The sequence below is a fragment of the Camelus bactrianus genome, chromosome 2 (genome assembly GCF_048773025.1).
Source record: "Camelus bactrianus isolate YW-2024 breed Bactrian camel chromosome 2, ASM4877302v1, whole genome shotgun sequence".
NCBI lineage: Eukaryota > Metazoa > Chordata > Mammalia > Artiodactyla > Camelidae > Camelus > Camelus bactrianus.
Genome location: NC_133540.1, coordinates 90854236 through 90874159, shown reverse-complemented (window position 1 = coordinate 90874159; position 19924 = coordinate 90854236). Strand labels below are relative to the sequence as shown.

The following is a 19924-nucleotide window of genomic DNA, read 5'->3' as shown; positions in this document are numbered from 1 at the left end:
TTTTAATCTGTTTCTACTTCTCAACGCCACAAAGCAAGCCACACTGTAAAGATTCATCATCGCCTGTTATTCTGGGCATCTTGGCTGTGTGTTTTAAATTCTATCCCAGTTTGAACAAGTTTTGATTGATCAGTAAAACTCCTTTATGAATATTTAGACAAGGTAAGGCTGTTTATGTCATTGTAAATGTATATAATCCTTACTTTGTGTTTGGATTCACAAAACATGGAATCCACAAGGTCGAGAAAATTTAGAAAGCGTGTCCTTCTGAGACATTCTGACTATAAAATGGGATTTCAATCAAGTTCCTGACCTGAGGCCGACCTGGCCTTGTTTAGTTGGCCCTTTGCTTTACGTGTGTGTTACACGAAGCATCCCAGTGGCCACAGGACTGCAACACGAACATGCTACTTTAAAGATCTATCAGCGGAAGTCGGTCACTTTTTGAGGCAAAGGGATTTTATCTCAATTAACATACCACAGCCAGAGTTGATTCACTTCAAGCTTTGCAAAAAAAAAAAAAAAAAAAAAAAGAAAAAAAGAAAGAAAGAAAGAAAGAAAAGAAACCAAAACTAAAAACCCACTATTCTTCCCCTGAATTTTATTCCTAGCACCCCTTTTCATTGTATAACAGAGATTCAAATTGTTACAAGCTAAGGATGTAAGTGCAGCAACAAACTTAACTGAAGACCAGAGGGCGCCACTATATCTTATTTACTTTAAATCCAAAGATACCAGTCCCTTGGACTTGCTATGCAAGATGGAGGTTGAGCTGTGGAGGTTTCTGAGAATATATTTTGTCAGGATCCTGAGTTCTGATATGATAAGGTTCAGTCCCTATTGATTCTGGAAGAGACACCGGTAAGCTCTGAGCGGTTGAAATAAGTCTTAGAAGTCTACAGAGTCATTGTATCCTATTATGACTTCTTTTTCTGCTATTTTCAGGGAAGCAAATGAAATAAGCATCTGGTGGATTTCCTGAGGCAAGTTTACCTGGTCTAATCTGAATTCTGACCCCCATGGGGTCATCTCACAAGAGACGATTAAAATGTTCTGCATCATGGTATCAATCCAATTAGTCCTTCCCTTTGCTCTCATGATATTCACTCATTCCCTGAGTACCCCTCAAAGATCAGCCTTCTACCATTTGGGGCTTTCTTGTTGTGGACAGGTGTTAATACGCATGTGACCATGTAGCTAAATATGCACAGTGTTTGGAAGCAAAGAGGAAAATATGTTTTACAAGCACATTTTTTCCTCATAACCTTCTTCATACCAATATTGACTTCGTATTACTCTAACAACCATTAAAGAAAAGCCAAGCATAAGCATGTAACCAATTACACTTTAGAATGCAATAAATAAAGGTCCACATGGACTCTGTAAATGAAAACACACACTCAACTCGTGTCTTTCTACCCTGTGGAAAGAGGAAGCCCAGGACAAAGAACAACGTCTACCTTCGGCATGGGGAACTGGCACGCGCCGGAGCAGTAATAGGCATCGAAGGACTTGGGGGAGATAATCCACTCGCTCCAGCCAATATCCGCAAAGTCCACTTTCAGGTACCGCCTGGCGCAGTTGCGAGGTTCAATCCATTGCTTTCTTCTTGCCTTCTTCAGGGTCTGTTCATCAAACTGGAGCGTCTGGCTCTTCTGGTGAGGTCCCTTTCTCTGTTTCTTTTTGTTCTTGCTCTTTTCAGGGGGCTGAGTCTGAAGAGTCTTGTAAGGTTTTCTCTCCTCCCATACCCCGTCCTCCTTATACTGGTACTCTGCCCCAGGAAGCTCGTTGTTCTGCAGAGGCAGCAGGACCCCAGCAGAGCGCTTCTTCCTTCGTTCAGTAGAAAGGGCAGCCCTGATACGGCTATCCAGTTTGGGCACAGCTCCAGTGGGGAAATTCCGATGTCCTTGCAAGCTTGATACCACGCTCTCTGGCTCAGAAATGGCAGCATCATTGGCATACACCAAGATATAAGGCTCAGGAGAGGGTATCATCTTCTTTGGCAGCTGTTGTCCTTTGGAAGTAATGTTAAATCCTATGAGAAACTCCTCATTTTCCTTGGCCTCCCTCAAAACTTGAGTGATGTCTTTAGATAGCCAGGACACAAAGTCTCGATGAGATTTGGTTACATCCACTGAAAGATGACCCAGGAGTTGACTTTGGTTTCTGTTGGATTTGAGGACCCACGCAGAGAGGTCAATCTGAATGTGCTTCCTCTGAGCATGATGTGAGCATCCTTGGGACACTGGACAACTCAGGCTGATATTTATTAGCTCTCCGATATAGAAATGCAGTGTGGCAGATAAAATGTTTTCAGACTTGGTTAGAGAAGTCAAGTTAAAAATATGCAGTTCTGTGGTTTCAAGGGTTCCTAGGAAGGAAAAAAATAAGAAAGTAAGCAGGAGTAAATAGGACCCCTGCTTCACATCATATACAAAATAAGCCAGTGATTTAAATACAAAACCCTAAAATTCTTAGAAGAAAACTGGGAGGAAAATCTTCTTGGCTTTGGATTTGACAGTGGAGTCTTAAATATGACACCAGAAGTGTAAGTAACAGAAGAAAATAACAGATAAATCAATAAAACAGATAAACTGGACTTCATCAAAATTATAAATTTTGTGCATCAGAAAACATTATCAAGAAAGTCTGTACAACTGACAGTATGGAGAAAATAGTTTCAAATCATATATATGATAAAATCTAGTACCCAGAGGATAAAAATAACTCTTGCAACTCAACAACAACAACAAAACAAACCAATAAAAAAAAATGGGTAAATGAATCAAATAGACATGTATCCTAAGATGTACAAACAGCCAACAGCCTCATGAAAAGATACTCAACAGCATTAGTCATCAGGGAAATGCAAATCAAAACCACAATGAGGTGCCATTTGACACACACTAGGCTGGCTATAATAATACAAAACAAAATAACAAGTGTTAGTGAGGTTGTGAAGAAATTGGAACATTTTTACATTGTTGTTTGGAATGTAAAATGGTTCAGCTACTGTGGGAAACAGTTTGGTGGTTCCACAAAAAGTTAGACATAGTAACAACATGAGACGCCACAATTCAGCTCTTAGGTATAAACCCCAAAGAACTGAAAGTATTCAAACAAGTCCATGTACGTGCGTGTTTAAAGCAGCACTACTCTTCACAATAGCCAAAAGGTAGACACAACTCAAATGTCTATCAATGGATCAATGGTAAGGTGTAATACAGTCATATAATGGAATATTATCCAGCCATGCAAATGAATGAAGTACTGATAGATACTACAATGTGGATGAACCTTGAAAACACTTTGTTAAATGAAAGAAGCCATACAGAAAAGATCCCATGTTGTATGATTCCATTTATGTGAAATATTCAGAACAGGTAAATCACTAGAAACAGGATGCAGACTAGTGTTGGCCAGGGGCTGAAGAGAGGGAGGGGTATGGATAAACCATTTGATGGGCAGGGGGTTTGACTTTGGGATGAGAGAAATATTTTGGAACTAGGTAGACTTGGTGGTTGCGCAACATCGTGAAGGTATCAAATGCCACTGAATTGCTCAATTAAAGATAACTATTTTTAAATTATGTGATTTTCACTGCAATTAAACAAAAAGATAACAGGAGTAATTTTATAAACTGGATAAATATCACAGCAAGGATCAGACATTTTTAGTCTTTTGCTCTTTCCTTTATACAGTAGTGAACTCAGTGGTGTGAGAGCTGAGAGCTCTGGCTTTTAAATCAGAGATTACCGAGAAATATTCCTATAAATTTGGCCGTGTCACAGGAGCATCTTATGTGAGGCAGAGCCTACTGGTTACCAGCATTGGTGAAAGGAGACTCACCTTGACTCAAGGACTGACTCAGTCACTTATTAACTATATAACTTTGGGAGAAAAAGTTCCATTTTTCATTCACAAAATGGAAGAGTGCCTTCTTCTCCTGTCGTCAGAATTAAATGAGATGTGTGTAAATCCATTCCTAAGGGGTCCGGTAAGTGTTTCTTCAGGACAAATTATTATTATTGCTGTTAGTGCCGGTGTTGACCATAAAACAAGGATTACACCTTCTTCTACCTGCCTCACAAAGTTAAGGGTGCAGGATGAGGGTAGATAAGCAAGACCGTATAGCTCCATGTTCAGAGAACATAGATAAAAAAATGAGCCACGCTTTCAAAACTGTCCTAAAGAATTAATGCTGTTGTGGAGCTTGTCTAAAGTTTATGACATTACATGGGTTTAACTTGAATTCTTCTGTAGAGTTTGACCAAATGACTGAAACTGGCCAACTGTATTTCCAATTCTTCAAATGCAGAAATGAAGGTAACAGAAGAGGCGACTGATTAGTAAGGGCAGAAGTTGGTTCTTGCTCTTGAGATCATCGAATGAGCTAATGGTAAGGCTGAGGTTGGACTCAAGAATCCCCGGTCCCAGGATTGGTCACCAGAGCCTGAGCCCTCCTCCGTGCACTTGTTTCACATACATATTTGTTTCAGAAACATACACGCAATCGTGAAATTATGTTCTTGATCAAAACCATATTTCAGAAAAAAATAAAACATTTTAAAAAGATCTGGAAACTTATAATGAGTTCATTGAGTCCCCAAGTACGAGGGAAGTGCAGTGAGACACATATTTTACTCATTTCTAACATTGTGTGAAGGAAAAGGAGGAAACTGCCATTTGTGCACATTTGTATAATCCATGACACCAGGATAATATTATACAGACCTCTATAACAAAGCCACGCATCAGGCTTGTTCAGAGACTCCAGCTTTAATTCATACCAATCACCAGAGCATATACTTTTACCCAGATGGAAGTTTAAAATGGAAGGAAGAGAAGTCACTCTGTTCTAAGTATGTGGCAATCGGATGGTTGCCAAACGAACACACTGGCTGGGAAGAAATGAACTCAGAGGGATGTGGGTGGTAGAGTCTTACTGGGGAAACCAGTCCGGCTCCTTTCCCCCACATTTTGCTTGCAAATATTGCCTTCTTTCAAACATTTTTCCAGATACCTTGTGATCTGCTGTTAACTAGACTCCACTTTGTGTCTAACCTTCAATATCTTCCCATAAATGTCTCAGAATCTGCCACGCTGTCTCTTTGGGTGGTTTAATTTTAATTCAGTGCCTTAATTTAAGTCAAAGCCCTGTGATCCAGGTTCAGCTCCACCACACCCAACAGCTGTCCTCAGGCAAATTACCTAAACTCTTTAAGTCTCAGTTTGCTCATCTGTAAAATGAGCCCAATAGTATCAATGGCAGAATCATTGTGAGAATTAATTGGAAGAATATAGGTAATACATATCACACATAAGAAAAATCTCAATGAATGTCAGCTAAGTCGAATGGTAATGTCCAATATGATAGCAACTAATCACTTAAGTTTGAATTGAGATGTGCTGTAAGTGTAAAATACACAGTGTATTTCAAAGACTTAGCACAGAATGAGCGTACAATATTACATTAATATATTTTATATTAATTATGTATTGAAGTGATAATATTCGGATACACTGGGTTAAATATTGTGATAATGTGACTTTTAATGAAAAATATATATTTGGCCTTCATCCCTGTTTGTGGCACAGATCCTAAAACCCTTGGAATTGCCTAAGTGATGAGAGCCAGAAATGTCTTCTGTTATGTTACTCAGGTGACTTTTGGAGGCCACCTAAGAGTGGGGGCTGGTTGCCGGGGGAACCAATCCTGTGACTAGAGCGCTGGCACTTTCAGCTCCACCCCCTAACCTCTGGTGTGGGGAAAGGTGCTGGAGGCTGAATTAATCACCAATGGCCAATGATTTCATAAGCCATGCCTGCATAATGAAGCCACCATAAAACCTTACAAAAAAACAAGCTTTGAAGAGCTTCCGGGTTGGAGAACACGTGGAAATTGGGGAGAGCAGTGCACCCACAAAGGGCGTGGAAGCGTCAAGCCCTTCCCCCTACCTTGCCCTGTGCATCGCTTTTATCTGGCTGTTCCTGAGTGATAGCCTTTTATACTAAACTGGTAAACTAGTGAGCAAATGGGTTGCCTGAGTTCTGTGAGCCACCCTAGTAAATTAATCAGAGCCAGGGAGGGGGTTGCGGGAACCTCCAATCCTCAGCCAGTTGGTCAGAAGCACTGAAAACAACCTGGGTTTGGAATTGGCGCCTGAGGTGGAGGGCAGTCTTGTGGGACTGAGCCCTTTACCTATGGGATTTGATGTCTGGGTAGACAGTGTTAGAACTGAGGTGAATTCTCGGACACCCTGCTGGTAATACATTATTGAAATTAATTTCACATTTGGCTTTTCATATTTTTTAATGTGGTTACTAAAATTTTAAAATTACATATGTGGGTCACATCTGTGGCTCAAATTTAATTTTTCTTGGACAGTGGTGGTCTAGAATGACCACCAGTTTTGTGCTCATATAGTCCAAAAGGAAAGGAAAAAAGCATTTTTTTTTCTAAATGCAGTGAAGAATTAGGAATTTCTTAAACATGCATATGCAAACCAAAAATAAATTGGGCAAAAGATTATTTTTTGGAATGCAACATACCTTCCTTTACCAAGAACATATTAGATAAAGATAATTTTGGCAATTGCTTTTAAATTTTCCCTCCAGCTGTAGCTAATTGATTCAATCTGCAATCAAAAGTCTAAGACCAACTAACTGCTCTAAAATAGAGTTAAATGGGCAGTTGAGTAATAGTGCTTTATGGTATAGTGATTCTATATGTAGTTTCAGTTGTGTTATTTGTGTATTACACACACACAGCCACTACAAGCAACGATGAACAGGAGCTAAAGCAAAATAAATGTTTTTTGCGATTGAACACCTATTAGGTGCTGGACCCTTGGCTGGGTCTTAGGGCTGCCTAGTGGCCACTGTTGTCCAGACTGGGGCTGGGGAAAAAGATTAAGAATTAATATGCAGGTAGCTATGCCGTGATGATGCTCCTTACTGTCAAAGGTATTAATTATGTCCTTGGAGCACAGAGGAGGAAGCAATTAACTTTCCCCAAGCAAGAGGAAGAGGAACACAGAGGGAAGATGTAACCTGTGAACCAGACTTTAAAGAATGAGGGGAAAAGGATGTGTTGGGTGTAGGCAGTGCTGACACCTGGAAGCTTTTGCATACGTAATATTGTCAATGTTTCAAACAGAAACTTATAAAAATATCCCAAATTAACTTAGTTATTTGAAGTCCTTATCGACATCAAACCTGCCTAACTTCAGAAAAGAAATGGCCAATTCATGTTTAGCTCCTAACTAAAGGTGTTATATCACGCCCAGCACAAGCGCTGTTTCCACCTGGGTGAGGGGACCCATGACCTCTGCCTGACCTACATCTCCCTCCTCCTTGCCTTTTTTAAAACAATGAGCTAGAAGTCTCAACCATTCCACAAAACTTGCCCTGACGTCTCTAATCCATACTTTATTTTTACCCACTCTGACTTTAAAGCATTTCATTTCTGTGCAAGTCAATGCTCTTCCCCCCACCACCCCACCACCAAAGCCACCAAATAGTATTTACAGTGGACAAAAACAGCGGTGAGGGAGAGGGAGTTGTCTGAATTTGAGTAAGTGAGGCTAGAGGAATCAATAGGAATAAGATAAATACTTCCCTGCAAGTTGAATTATGTGGTAATATTATCCAACTACTCTAGTGCTTTATTAATTTTTTAGATTTTATATTAATACAACTTATCATTTTTCTTTTTCTTAAACATTTTTTATTGAGTATTAGTCATTTTACAATGTTGTGTCAAATTCCAGTGTAGAGTGCAATTTTTCAGTTATACATGAACATACATATATTCATTGTCACGTTGCGAACATAACTTTTCAAATAGGTCTCTTCTCATATACTGAAGAACAGGAGTTTGGCAATAGCCTTTTCTCTCTTCCCCATGAATAGCATTGATTTATCTAAGGAGAAGATATTGATACTGAAATACCAGTGAGTAAAAAAATGCTTTTGTGTTCACTACTTCTATTCTGAAATATTCTGATACTTCCCTATTTGGAATCATTGGATCAGAACATGGAGGTATACTTTCTGATTAATAAGAACAAACTGATACAATACTAATATTTAAAAAAAAACACAGTGGGTGTTATCAGGTTACAAAACAATAGCTTGTATATTTTTAGGCTGTTTGTAGTTTACATCTACTAGAAAACATTAACGTGTGCCACACCAATCCAATTGTATCTAGAGTGGCATGCTTAATTCTGGGTGCTCTCATTTTAACTACTTTTTGACACAGAAGAGAGCAACTAGGAAAGTAACCAAGAAGTTGGCCTTAAAATTCTCTCTTACAAATTTGAGCTGAATAAATAGAAAATGCATGGCTTGGAGGAAGGGAAAAAAAAAAAAAGATTAAGCAGGGACATAAGAATTGTTTGCAAATGCTGGAGGGGCTGCAGAGAGATTCAGAGAGATCAGTTTTTCTTTCAGTGTCAAAGATAAGAATTAAGTCTAGAGGTGACAGTTGAATGCAGTCAGAATCCAGGTCAACGTAGGTAATGACTTTCTAAGTGTCCAGCCTGATGGTGAGACCCCTCTGTGGGAACAGGCAGACAGGAGACAGGTGGTCATAATTCAAGACTGTTACAGGAGGATCACTTTATGGGAGGGGAGGCATGAAAGGTGAACGAGATAACTTCTCAGATTCCTTGCAAGGAACTACAGTAGACTTTATTCCCAGCTCTTCACGAAGAATGTATTTGATGTCAAAATATAACTACCAATAGGTGGCGCTGTTCTCTTACTGTTTGCCGGCAGCAGCCCGAGCGTGGATTTTCTTTGCTGAGACTACACCTACAGCTGTCAAGCTGCGATGAACCGCTGTCGGCATTACAGTCTTATTTTGAATTTTCTGGAGTCATAATATCAGTGAAATAAAAGTGGGTTTAGAAGTCAGGTAAGTTTCGGAACAAGACACCCTTTCCTTTGCACAGCTGTTAGGACTTTGCAGCGGCTGCCACTTCTTGAAATGCCTTCATCCAGCCTAGTTCTCCTGGAATGTCTAGATTTGGTTTTTAAAGCAAAGCAGAGGCAAACTTGTCATGGTAGCCCACTCCCTTGGATCAGACCCTGCCTCTATTGCTCTTTTCATCATCTTTGTTCCTTCCATAAATTCCTTAAAGACAAAGCCTTGTAGTGATGACATCATACTCTTCTACCCCCAGTGTGGGGCTTAACTCTTCAGCGGTGCTCAATAAACGCTTCTTTTATGAATAAACAGATTTAGTCCAACCTATTCATTGTAGAAATACAAAAATGAAGGACCATAAAAGTCAGCCAGCCAGTATGCACTGATTTTGGAGAGGAACCCAGCCCAGGTCTTCTATTACCCATACAGATGGGTTTTTTTTTTTTTTTGAGTTTGATTATTAGATAAAGGTAGGAGATTTATTGCTGTTTTCATCCGAAAAGAAAGCACCTGCACCTCATGAAACAGAGGACTCAGCAAGGAGACCGTGACTTGGGCCCAGCCATCCTATTGCAACAGTTCGGTTCCTCTCAAGGAGTAGCCGAGGCAGTGCCCAGGGAGTGGTAAGTGGAAGTTCACCTTCGTGCCGGCCCACACAGAACGTTTTCAAAGGGAAATAGAACGTACAATGGAAAGCTTTCTATGTAAAGTCTGACTTTAAAACAAATAGACTAAATGAAATCTTGATGATTAGTTAAATCCCCAGGAAGCAGGGAAAACATTTTAGTCATACAGAAAATATGTAACTAAGAACAACTCTTTTTCCACCTCTTTCTCCAAACAAAGCACAGCTGCTGGAAATGCCAGGGGTGCCTAGGACAGGGCCACATACACCTGGAGCCACTGGCTGAATGCTTGCTGCTTGGCGGAGTCAAGGCTGCAGCTTCTATCTGCCACCTTCAGCTTCTAGACAAACGCAAGACAGAGATATTCTAAATAGAGCACAAAGTCACAGAATTTTGTTTTTCTTGTGGAGTCCCAGTCAAATGACTTGAGTTTTATGGGATCTCAAAACAACCAGTCTCTATGTCCAAAGTAAGACATGGCCAAAGATGATATAATGTACTCTTTTCTAGAACAGCAAAATATTCATTAATCAGTTTATCTACTCTTAGCCTCCACCCAAGGGCATTCCTAGACTGTGAGCTCTCAGAGGGCAGACCTATGTTCTAATAAATCTTTGAACTCCTAGGCCTTTGCACAGTCTGGGGCATTGATCTTCTGAAAAATATTTGTTAAGTGTGTCAAATGAGCAACTGTGTAAACTTAACCAGATTCTAAAGTGTTTCCTACTTAACACCAAACTGAAAAAACTTTCAAGAAGTTTCAAGTTCCCAAAGTCAGCAAAAGGCCTTCTTGGGTATAAGCACTGTTTGGAGTTTCCTTTCCGTTCATCAGAGAAAAAGCATCACTAGAACAGTGGTATATGAAGTAGAACAGTGCTGTCATACAATATATATGTGATAAAATGCCTCCTGGGAAATCCTTTCATGGCAAGTTTATTTTTAAAGCATCCTTTGCCTGGCTGGTAGCTTTTCTACTAGCTTTTTTTTTTTTTTTAACTATCTTTTCTTATCTAGTCCCTTGAACATCTAATTCAGCTCAACTGAAGTATTTCTCGAGTGCCTACTGTGTGGTAAACTATGCCAGGTTCTCAGAATACAAGCATGAAATGAGATATGCTCTTTGCTCTCCAGAGACTTGGCCCCCGCTCCATCATCCTCTTTCTAGCAAAACTATCAGGCCCCAAACTCACTGCAGCTGTGAAAGAAGGGTAAGACATCTTTATTAACTTACTTTTGAACTTCTCCCCAGGGCAAAACTGCCATAAAGACATTAATATACCTTCCAAAGTGAAAGAAACTTGCCCTTATGTAAATTAACCATTTGTCCATGGAGAGGCCCACTGAAAGGGCCAGATGAGACGTTAGTCAATCGTAGATTTCGGACGCTAGTTATAAGATAGTCAGAGCTCCGGGGACCTGAGCTCAGAGCACAGTGTCTCAGACATGCATCAGCATCACCCTGATGGCTTGTGAAAGCAGGGGATTCTGTGCCTTACCCTCAGTGTGTGATTCAGATAGCTGGGGTGGTGGGCTGGAGAAGTTCTAGCAAGTTCCCAGGTGATGCTGATGCTGCTAATCCAGGGACCAGACTTTGAGAACAAATAACCTCAAGAAATCACTATGAAAAGTGTGATCCTGCTCCACTCAGCCACCAAGGTCAGGACAGAAATGGTAACTTCTTGAACGCAGGTTTGGGATATCACACCTTTAAGAGGACTACCACCTTTTCATTTTACATTGCCTCCCAGACACAGCCTTTGTGCTACAAACAACTGCACACTATTAAGATTTTTAGGTGTGTTTAAGGTTTTGAAGGAAGCTAGAGAGATAATCTCTAAAATACTAAGAATATCTCCTTTACGTGGGGCTTCTAAGCTTTTAATGAATTTTCACATTCATTTTCTCAATTAGGTTTCACCATCTTCCTGTGAGACCAGCACAGTAGATATGGTTTAACACATCTGACAGAGGAAGAAACTAGGTCTAGTACCATTAGATGACTTTATTAGTAAGCAGTTCAGCCAAGATGAGCATTTGGATCTCTTAATGCTTACTCAGCTTCAGGTAATAGAAAAATCGAAACTCTAGGAATCTCTTCTCTTCTTGAAAACAATTTATCTTAACCCATGCCTAAGTGCAGCAATTACACTCAATTCAAACAGTATCTGGATTAATTCCATGCAATTAAATTAAATTTTTCTTTGGAGGAAAAGCAAATAAGATCATGTTGGACCTCTGTAGTTTTAACTATAAAGTCAGAGGACTGAGGAAAGAACCTTTTATTTCTAAAACAACTGGATGCAAATGATTTTATCTAAGGAATATTTAACATTTACTCACTATAACATTTAATATTTAATAATAATGTTTAACTTGACTCACTTGATAAAGTAAGAAGAACATACTGAAGTTGCTAATACAGTAGGATCAGTTTGTCCAAACACCTTTATTCATAGTGTGCCCAAATGTGGTTCTATTGTCAAGAAAAGATGGATCTTAAAGGAAGGTAGATCATTGAAGGAGTCAGTAAAACACCATAGTCAATTGGCTTTATGACTTACATGTGACTATTTTAGATAAATAGACATCCATGCCTTTAATAAAATTATCCCTGAAAATGCGTGTTGCCAACAGTATTGCTTTATGTACCAATACTCTAGTACAACCAATACTAACATGTGAACAGACCAGCAATTTTATGGATTTCTCAATATATTCCATAGATGGGGGCTCTTTAGTCACACTGCCATGGTTTATTACTGTCCAGATATCATCCTGGTATACTTGTGTCACTTGATTGATACTATGTCAATGTTTCCATTACAAAATTCTTTTTTCATGAATTCATAACATAGTCATAAAATTCACTATGACTAGAAACTTGGCCTTGGAAGGTTCAAGCTGAGACTATTTGTGATGCCAGACTTCTTTCCACTATACCACTTAAATAAAATTATTAAGATACTGATTCCTAGGACATTCAAATTGAATAGATGGGAAAAGCATCAAAATTTTGGGAGAAAAGTTCTGATGCGAGAGCACAAAAATCCTGACGAGCAAATACAAAGTATATGCAAAGTTGCTCAGTAATTTTCACTAGGTTTTTGATAGGCATGGCTTTTATTCTATCTAATGAATCCAACAAACAATGGAGATTTTATAAAGGATTTGATAGATGTCTAAAACCAAGGGATGAATGATGATAAAATATTAACAAAGTAATGTGTGTGATTTCTAGTTAATTTTTCCACAAATAAAATAGCTCTTCTTTTAAAAGGGTAAAACTAGATGTCAAATAAAAAATATTAATCCTATAGAAGAAAACAATGAAGGAAAATTCATAAAGAAACAGGCAAAATAAAATTAGTGACAGAAAGTCTAAAATTAGATTCAGAGAAGTTTGAGACAAGAAAGCAGGAAGATGGAACAGTCGCCCTTTGGTATCCACAGGGAACTGGCTGCAGGACCCCTACGGAGACCAAAATCCACAGGTGCTTTAAGTCCCTCATATAAAGTGGCATAGTATTTGCATATGGCCTACACACAGCCTCCCGTATACTTTAAATCATCTCTAAATTATTATGATTTGGCAAAATCAACTTTTGCTTTTTGGAAATTTCTAGAAATGTTTTTTCCTGAATATTTTCAATCTCTAATTGGATCTGTAGAACCCAGGGATATTGAGGGCCAACTGTACAATGCCAGCTGGACTCAAGTCCAAAAGGTAACAATGTAAGTAAACACCCTGAGATGGGTACTAAATGGGAGATGAGAAGGGAGATAGTTTTCAGCTGTAATATTCACTTGATTTTTGCATACTTTCTTCCTTGAGAAATTAGGAAGACTCTGAAGCAGTGTTACCCCAAACAGGTATTTTAGAATCACATTTCTCTGAAATGCTCTCTCAGAGAGAAAGTGATCCACTCTTAAGCAGATTCACTAGTGTTTAAAGGCCCTGAAAGGTCCCAAAGCAAAGAAAACCGTTCATTTTTTCTCCAGCTTATTTGACCATGGAATGCAATTTTATGTAACACCTGTTAACATTTTCTAAAGACCCTCTTTTATAAAAGTTTCTCTTAGAAAATTAGATCAGATTATTAGAAATAATAGGTTTTGAGATGAGTTCAGTATGTTTGAAAAATTGTCTGGCAAAAATATCCTGATGCCCATTTCTTCCATTTATATACAAGGTTGGACTTGCTTTCTTTAAAGCCTCTTCCAAATACAAAATTATGTAATTCCAAAATGCTTAAGAGCAGGTTTGATATTCACAGCCCTATTTAATTTTTAGAAAAATCTGAAGTGGCTCAATCAAGTGCTTATAAACTTCCACTGATTAGATAAAATGTCTGTAACTCTTTTAATATTTTCTGAATTTTATATATATATATATATATATATATATATATATATATATATATATATATACACACACACACACACAAATATTCCCTGAGTGAATTATCTGCTTAGGGGATTTTTTTCATTGACCCCCATGGTTTCTTGGTCTCTTTGAGTATGTCTAACTATGCTAAAAAGCTAAATTGAAATTATTTTCTTATGTAACTCATTTTCTTTCTCCTTTCCATTAGCATAGATAATCAAGAATTCATGGTATTATGGATTTTTAAACGTCAGAGATTGTAAAGCTGTCTTGTCTATTACAGTAAAAACTTCATTAAGGGCTATCAAGTATTCAAAGTAGAGTGTAATTCAAAGCAGCTGCACATCCAGCTCCCCATCTCCAGATGTACTATTGTCCTTTGAATAAACACATCAGATAATCTAATGCTCTTTAATTTTAAGCCTCATTTCTAGGTGCCAGAAATTTTAAGGTAATTCTGTTTTAGTAAAGTTATTATATCCCCTTGCCATCAAACCCATCAAAAATGATGTGTTCCCATGCATTTCACAGGGCTGGCTCCTACTGGAATGATTATTCAGCCCTCAGTTATATCTTTCCCAAATGTATATATATTTTAGCCTTGTACTTTAGAAACATGTCAAATGATAGTTATTCATTTTTAAAGATTTTTGGTCATAGAAGGAAAGACTCTCCCCTTTCTCACTGAGGGAAAATATTCACATTTGAGTCCATCTTTCCTCAAATTTCTTTTCTTTTTATCTATGAAGTCTGTGTGGTTTTTTAAAAAGGTGACACATATCCACTGAAATGCAATCTTTTTGTAGTTATATGCCGAAAATTAAAATAATGGTAGTTTCCTAATAAGAACACATGTGCTCTAATCACTGTTCCTAAATAGGTTAAATTCATGATTAAGAAAAATAAGATTAAGTGACTATGGGAATGATGAGAAACTAATGAACACAAAGTATGTATCTTAAAGGATCGAGCCAGGAGAAAACCTCATGTAAAATATTCTTTTTTTTTTATTATTATTACATAGAAGCCAAGGACAACTTAAACTAAGATGAAAATAAAAGCTGATTTCATATTCCTCTTGTCTTCCTTCAAGACGTTGTGTTTTTCTACAGCTGAACTTCTCTGTCATCAATAATTTTGTAAATTACCTTTTACAAAGGGAAAGATAAAACCTTTCTTTATGTAAACCCTCACACATCACAAAAAGACTCAGGAGCGCTCCAAACTTACGGTTTTGGCAAACCAACAGCATAGCGTTGAGGGAGGAGAAAAGGGTTAGCAGAAAGTGTATTTAGGATGAATGCCACCCACCATCAAGTAATAGTTTAAGTAGAAAGTAATCAGAGGGAGACCACAGCAGCTGAATTTCAACCAAAGATATTCTAGGTTCAGAACAATAAATAATTTTAATCAGGTATGTTCCAAGGAGCAAATAGGGCTCTAAGCCTCTAACTCAGCCTGGGTAAGCACTGGGAAAGTCTGCCGGAGCAGCACGCACTCCACAGACACGGCACGCACCTGACTTCCCATTAAAATCTGTCGCATCCCTTGGTACAGGGAAGCCCATATGTTGTGAAACCTAGACACTACGGACTAAAAAACATACCTAATTTGTTAATGCAGACAGCACCTTTCACCTACATCAGAGCATATGTCACAGGACGAAAGGTGTTATGGAAATGCTGATAATGGATAAAGGAGAGAGACACACATGAAAGCCTCAGCACCTTCCTAGAGTCCTGCCTTATTAGAGCCAAAACTGCTGTATAGTAAGTCTTTTCAGTGTGGTAGTAACTAAACACTTTTGGAAGGGGTCCAATGCGAACCACCTCTCCAGGAGTCTCCAGTGTAGTAACAGGACACTTAAGCTTCCACAAGAACCAGTGTCTACATTTGATAAATAAGTCATTAAGACAGTCTGTAGGATGCTAAAGGAATTACTTTTCTTATCAGGGCACGTAGCCTTGTATATATGCTTCAAGCTGCAATTCATCATTTCAAGGAACTTCTGGCCTCCGTATCAGAGTTTATCATTTGCTGGTATAAGACTGCAGAGAGGCTGATAAGGGACGCTTTAAAATTATAATGCAAGGAATGAGTTGAAGCCAGAAAGTAAACGGGGCCTGAGTTATTCAAAGCCTTATTCTTCTCCCACTCATGGTTCCCTGATCCTAAAACAAACCTATAAAACACTATACAATAGATGTGCATGAAACAAACTTCTATTCCACCTCCAAATCTTGTGATTCATACTAAAATGAAATTTGCTGATACCAAAAATACTATTCATCTCTTGGGTGCCTCAGCAGCTTCTTAGGAATATTACCAAGAAAATGAACATCGAGGTAAGAGTGATTTGAGTACCTTCAGTATTGCCACCTGCCTTGCCCATTCAACTTCCTTCCAACTCTTGCTTCTCCCACCCTGCTCCTTCATCGAGCTCTGCCCTCAGAGTGGCACTGGAGTAAACAGGGCATTCACTGGTGTGGTCAGCTGTCAGGACAGCCTCCTCAAGTGGCTGGCATATGATGGACAACTCAGAGCAGGTTTCTGTTTCCTTAGTAGAGGCCAGCTCCTTATAGATCATACTCGTGGTTTTAAGAAGCAAGTGAAATCTGGTTCAGCTCAGACTCTAGCTAAAGACTTCTGCATTAGAAAGCATAATTCACATTTATTGTAAATGTCATCATGCCTGTGAGCTCCAGAGTGTATTTACAGTGTCAGACTAGGGCTTTCCTTGATGGATGCTTGCATGTTCCTCTTTTCCAGGAGTCCTGCATATCAAAGCTTTGGGAGATTTCTTTCTAGTGATTCTGACAGAATTGATAGAGCAAGCGTGAGGCATGGCCTCCTTACTTGAAGATTCTTGGCTATTTTTCAAGGGTTCACTGAAGACAGGCTTTGCAGTTACATTTCCCTTTGTCATGAATGTAGGTAGTGAACAAAAAAAGCCTGGTGCATCCTCAAAGCATAGAAACCGAGTTAGTGTCCAGGAAACTTTCCCTCAAGCTGTTAGCACAAGAGAGGCAGGCTGTTAGTGTAAGTTATTCGCCTCACCAAGGGGGCCAGGAGAAACCGTGTTAAGCCATGAATTTCAGTCGGCAGTGATCTGTGTGTTGAAAAATGGGATGAGCAGATTTTCATCGGCAGATTCCAAGAGGTGTTTACATCTATGGCTGCTCACCTCCCTCCCAACTCCTCCCAGGGTGGGTGGTACAATCCCTATTTGCCCAGATGGCTTTTAAATAATCGAAACACCCGAGCACCTGGTTTAGTTTGTGTTTGCCACCAAGGGACTATCAAGTGGAAAGCGTCAAATATCCTAACACAGAGACCGTGAGTTAAGAGAGAGTGCAAAGTCTGGAGAAGCGACGGTCTACAAGGCGACGGGAGCGCGTGTAATTCAAGTGTGACTTTTCTCTCTGGTGCCCTGGGGTTGGCATAAAATGACATCTGCCTTTAAGTAAACATGGCTAAAGCCCAGTCCAAGGGAATTTCCGCTGACCGACTAAAGAAACACCGGCACAAGGTACCCCAGAGTTGCCCCAGACACCCAGGGCAGGAGGACTCCGGTGGGCGGCGAGGTGGGGGAGCCCTTGCTCCACGCACTTTCTCCAGCCGAACCCCCTCCAGGGCTGGGCGCCCTTCTCTCCACTTCTTCCTCTCGATTCGGACTCTATAATTGGGCTGACTCACGGGCGGAATGCGGGATGGGACTGCACCGAGGGGCTCGGAGGGCAGCTGGGGGCCGAGGGAAGGTTTCTAGGCATCACAGGTCAGATGAGGAAGCTGCGGGGGTCCCAGGAAACATCTGGGGCGGGACCACGGAAAGGGGGCGACTCGGGCACTCACCTGCTGCTCCGGCTCGAAAGCTGCGAACTGTGTTGCCCTCCCGCAGGAGCTGGGGCCGCAGGGGCGGAGAGCCCAGTTCGGAGGACCCTGGTGTCCGCGCTGTCGCGGCTCTGTCACTGCCGCTGTACCTGTCGTAGAGTCGCAGCATGTGCTCTGACACCTTGTCGTGCGGCTGCAGCAGGGGGTCTGCGCCACCACCTGCGGTGCGGTCACCCGGCACAGCCTTGCGGATCCCCGGGAAATGCTGCTTGAGTGTCTGTCCCCGCGCCAGGCTCACGCACAAGCAGCCCAGCCATAGACAGAGCAGTCTGCGCGTCCCAGCCATAGCGAGGTCCCGGCACCGCGCGTCTGCTGCCGCGTCCCGGGGGCGGGGGGGTGGACCCTCTAAGGCGCGAGGGGCCCGCGGCAGAGCCAAGGGCTGAACTCACAACTACCTGGGGCAAGGGGGCCCGGAGCGCGGACGCTGCCTGAGCAGGACAGCGACAAGCCCCACTTTTAGCGCGGGCCGATCACGGACCGGCAGGTGGGCTCTTCCCGGGCAGCGGCGAGGACCTCACCAAGCGCAGGGCGCTGCCAGGACCGTCTCCACTCGGACGCCGAAGAGCTGAAGTCGCGGCGTGTGTGGCCGGGGTGTTTTCGGATCTGTCCGTACCCTCTCTCCCCGCTTTATTTTCGGGAACAGCCTGCCGAAGCGACCGCGCTGCGCACGGGGACTAGCGCTGAGTCGGGCGCAGAGCCCGAGAGGGGTTGAGCGCCGCGGGCCGGAGGGCGCTCGTTCGCCTTTTGCAAGGATTGGAGCAGCCGCGGTGCGGCCGGATCGAGTTTTGAGTGTGTGTGTGAGTGTGTGTGTGTGTGAGTGTGTGAGTGTGTGTGTGTGTGTGTGTGTGTGTGTGTGTGTGCGTGCGTGTGAGGGGGTGGGGTGGGGGAGAAAGAGAGAGGGAGAGGGAGAGGGAGAGAGAGAGAGAGAGAGACTTCGTTCCCTGGCTGATGTGTACAGTCCGCCGCCAATCTCACTATCTCCCTTGCGCTCGCTCGCAGGCAGCTGGGACCCCTCTATAGCCAGGAGCGAAGGGAAGAGGGAAGTAACCGGCAAACTAGCAGGGGAGGGAGGGGAAAGAAGAGGAAGTAGGGGTGGGGGTGGTTGGGAAGAGGAGGGGGTAAAGGAGACAGTCGAGGAAGAAAGAAAGGGTAGAAGGGAGTGGGTGTTATTTTTTAATCCCATCAAGAACTCTGGCTGTTTCCTGGCCAGCAAGAGAGCAGAGGAAAATAAACTTCTTCCTGGATTCTTTCTCCTTTGCTTCCAAATAAAATCGAGAGGTGCACACCATCCTCATTTCCTTTCCTGGGCGTCTCCTGATCCAGGCTGCGGACCCTGATCTGTGCTGGGTTGCCATCTCTCCTTGTCTCTCTGAGAGCTTACCCATCATAGCTCCTTCTCTTCTGCATCTTTACTTTGCATCTCCCTCCTCGTCAGGAGAAAGATACGGTGCCAGTCAATCCCGTCTTAAAACAAATAAACCGACAAGCAAACACACCACAAACACTCACCTACCCCTACTTTCCCCCTCAAGACGTTTGTCTCCAAGATTGCAGGCCCTGGGGAAACAGAAGGACTTCTGGGAGACGCTGGAATCCACAGCCAGCTTAACTCTGAGATCCTTCCTCACCCTCTCTTCCCTGGGGGTAAAATGGTGACTAAACTACTGGCTAACAGTTTACTGCTCACTTATCATGCCCTAGGTATTCATTGTTCTTTTTATTTCAAATGTATTATCTTCGAAGGAAGCCCATTTTACAGATGAGGAAACTGAGACAAAAGGATACTCATGGATGGCAGAGCTGAGCTTCAAACTCAGGGAGTCTGGTTCCTGGGCTCAGGTCCTTAATCACCAATCACCACACTATTAATAATGAAACTAGCATTTAAAAAAATTAATTGAAGTATAGTTAGTTACAATGTGTCAATTTCTGGTGTACAGCACAATGTCCCAGTCAATGAAACTACTATTTAAACTGAAGTTTCAATGTCACAGTCCACATAAACGTTCTTAGCCCAGTGTCTGGCCTGGTGCAGTGAGGACTTCAGTAAATGTCTGTTCCAGCTTGTCTGTTCCCTAGTGGGAGCAC

The 19924-nt window shown here is 41.4% G+C and overlaps 1 protein-coding gene across 1 annotated transcript in view; it reads right to left on the bottom strand.

The window, feature by feature from the left end:
- BMP3 (bone morphogenetic protein 3) overlaps positions 1-18896 on the bottom strand; it is a 28762-nt gene extending 9866 nt beyond the window's left edge. Inside the window, exons 1-2 of the mRNA XM_010974048.3 lie at positions 17798-18896; positions 1461-2371 (exon numbers count right to left, since the gene is read on the bottom strand). Of these exons, the coding sequence (XP_010972350.1) occupies positions 1461-2371; positions 17798-18122 (1236 nt within the window). The 5' untranslated portion in view covers positions 18123-18896. The remainder of the gene's footprint in view (positions 1-1460; positions 2372-17797) is intronic.
- Positions 18897-19924: the final 1028 nt, after the last annotated feature.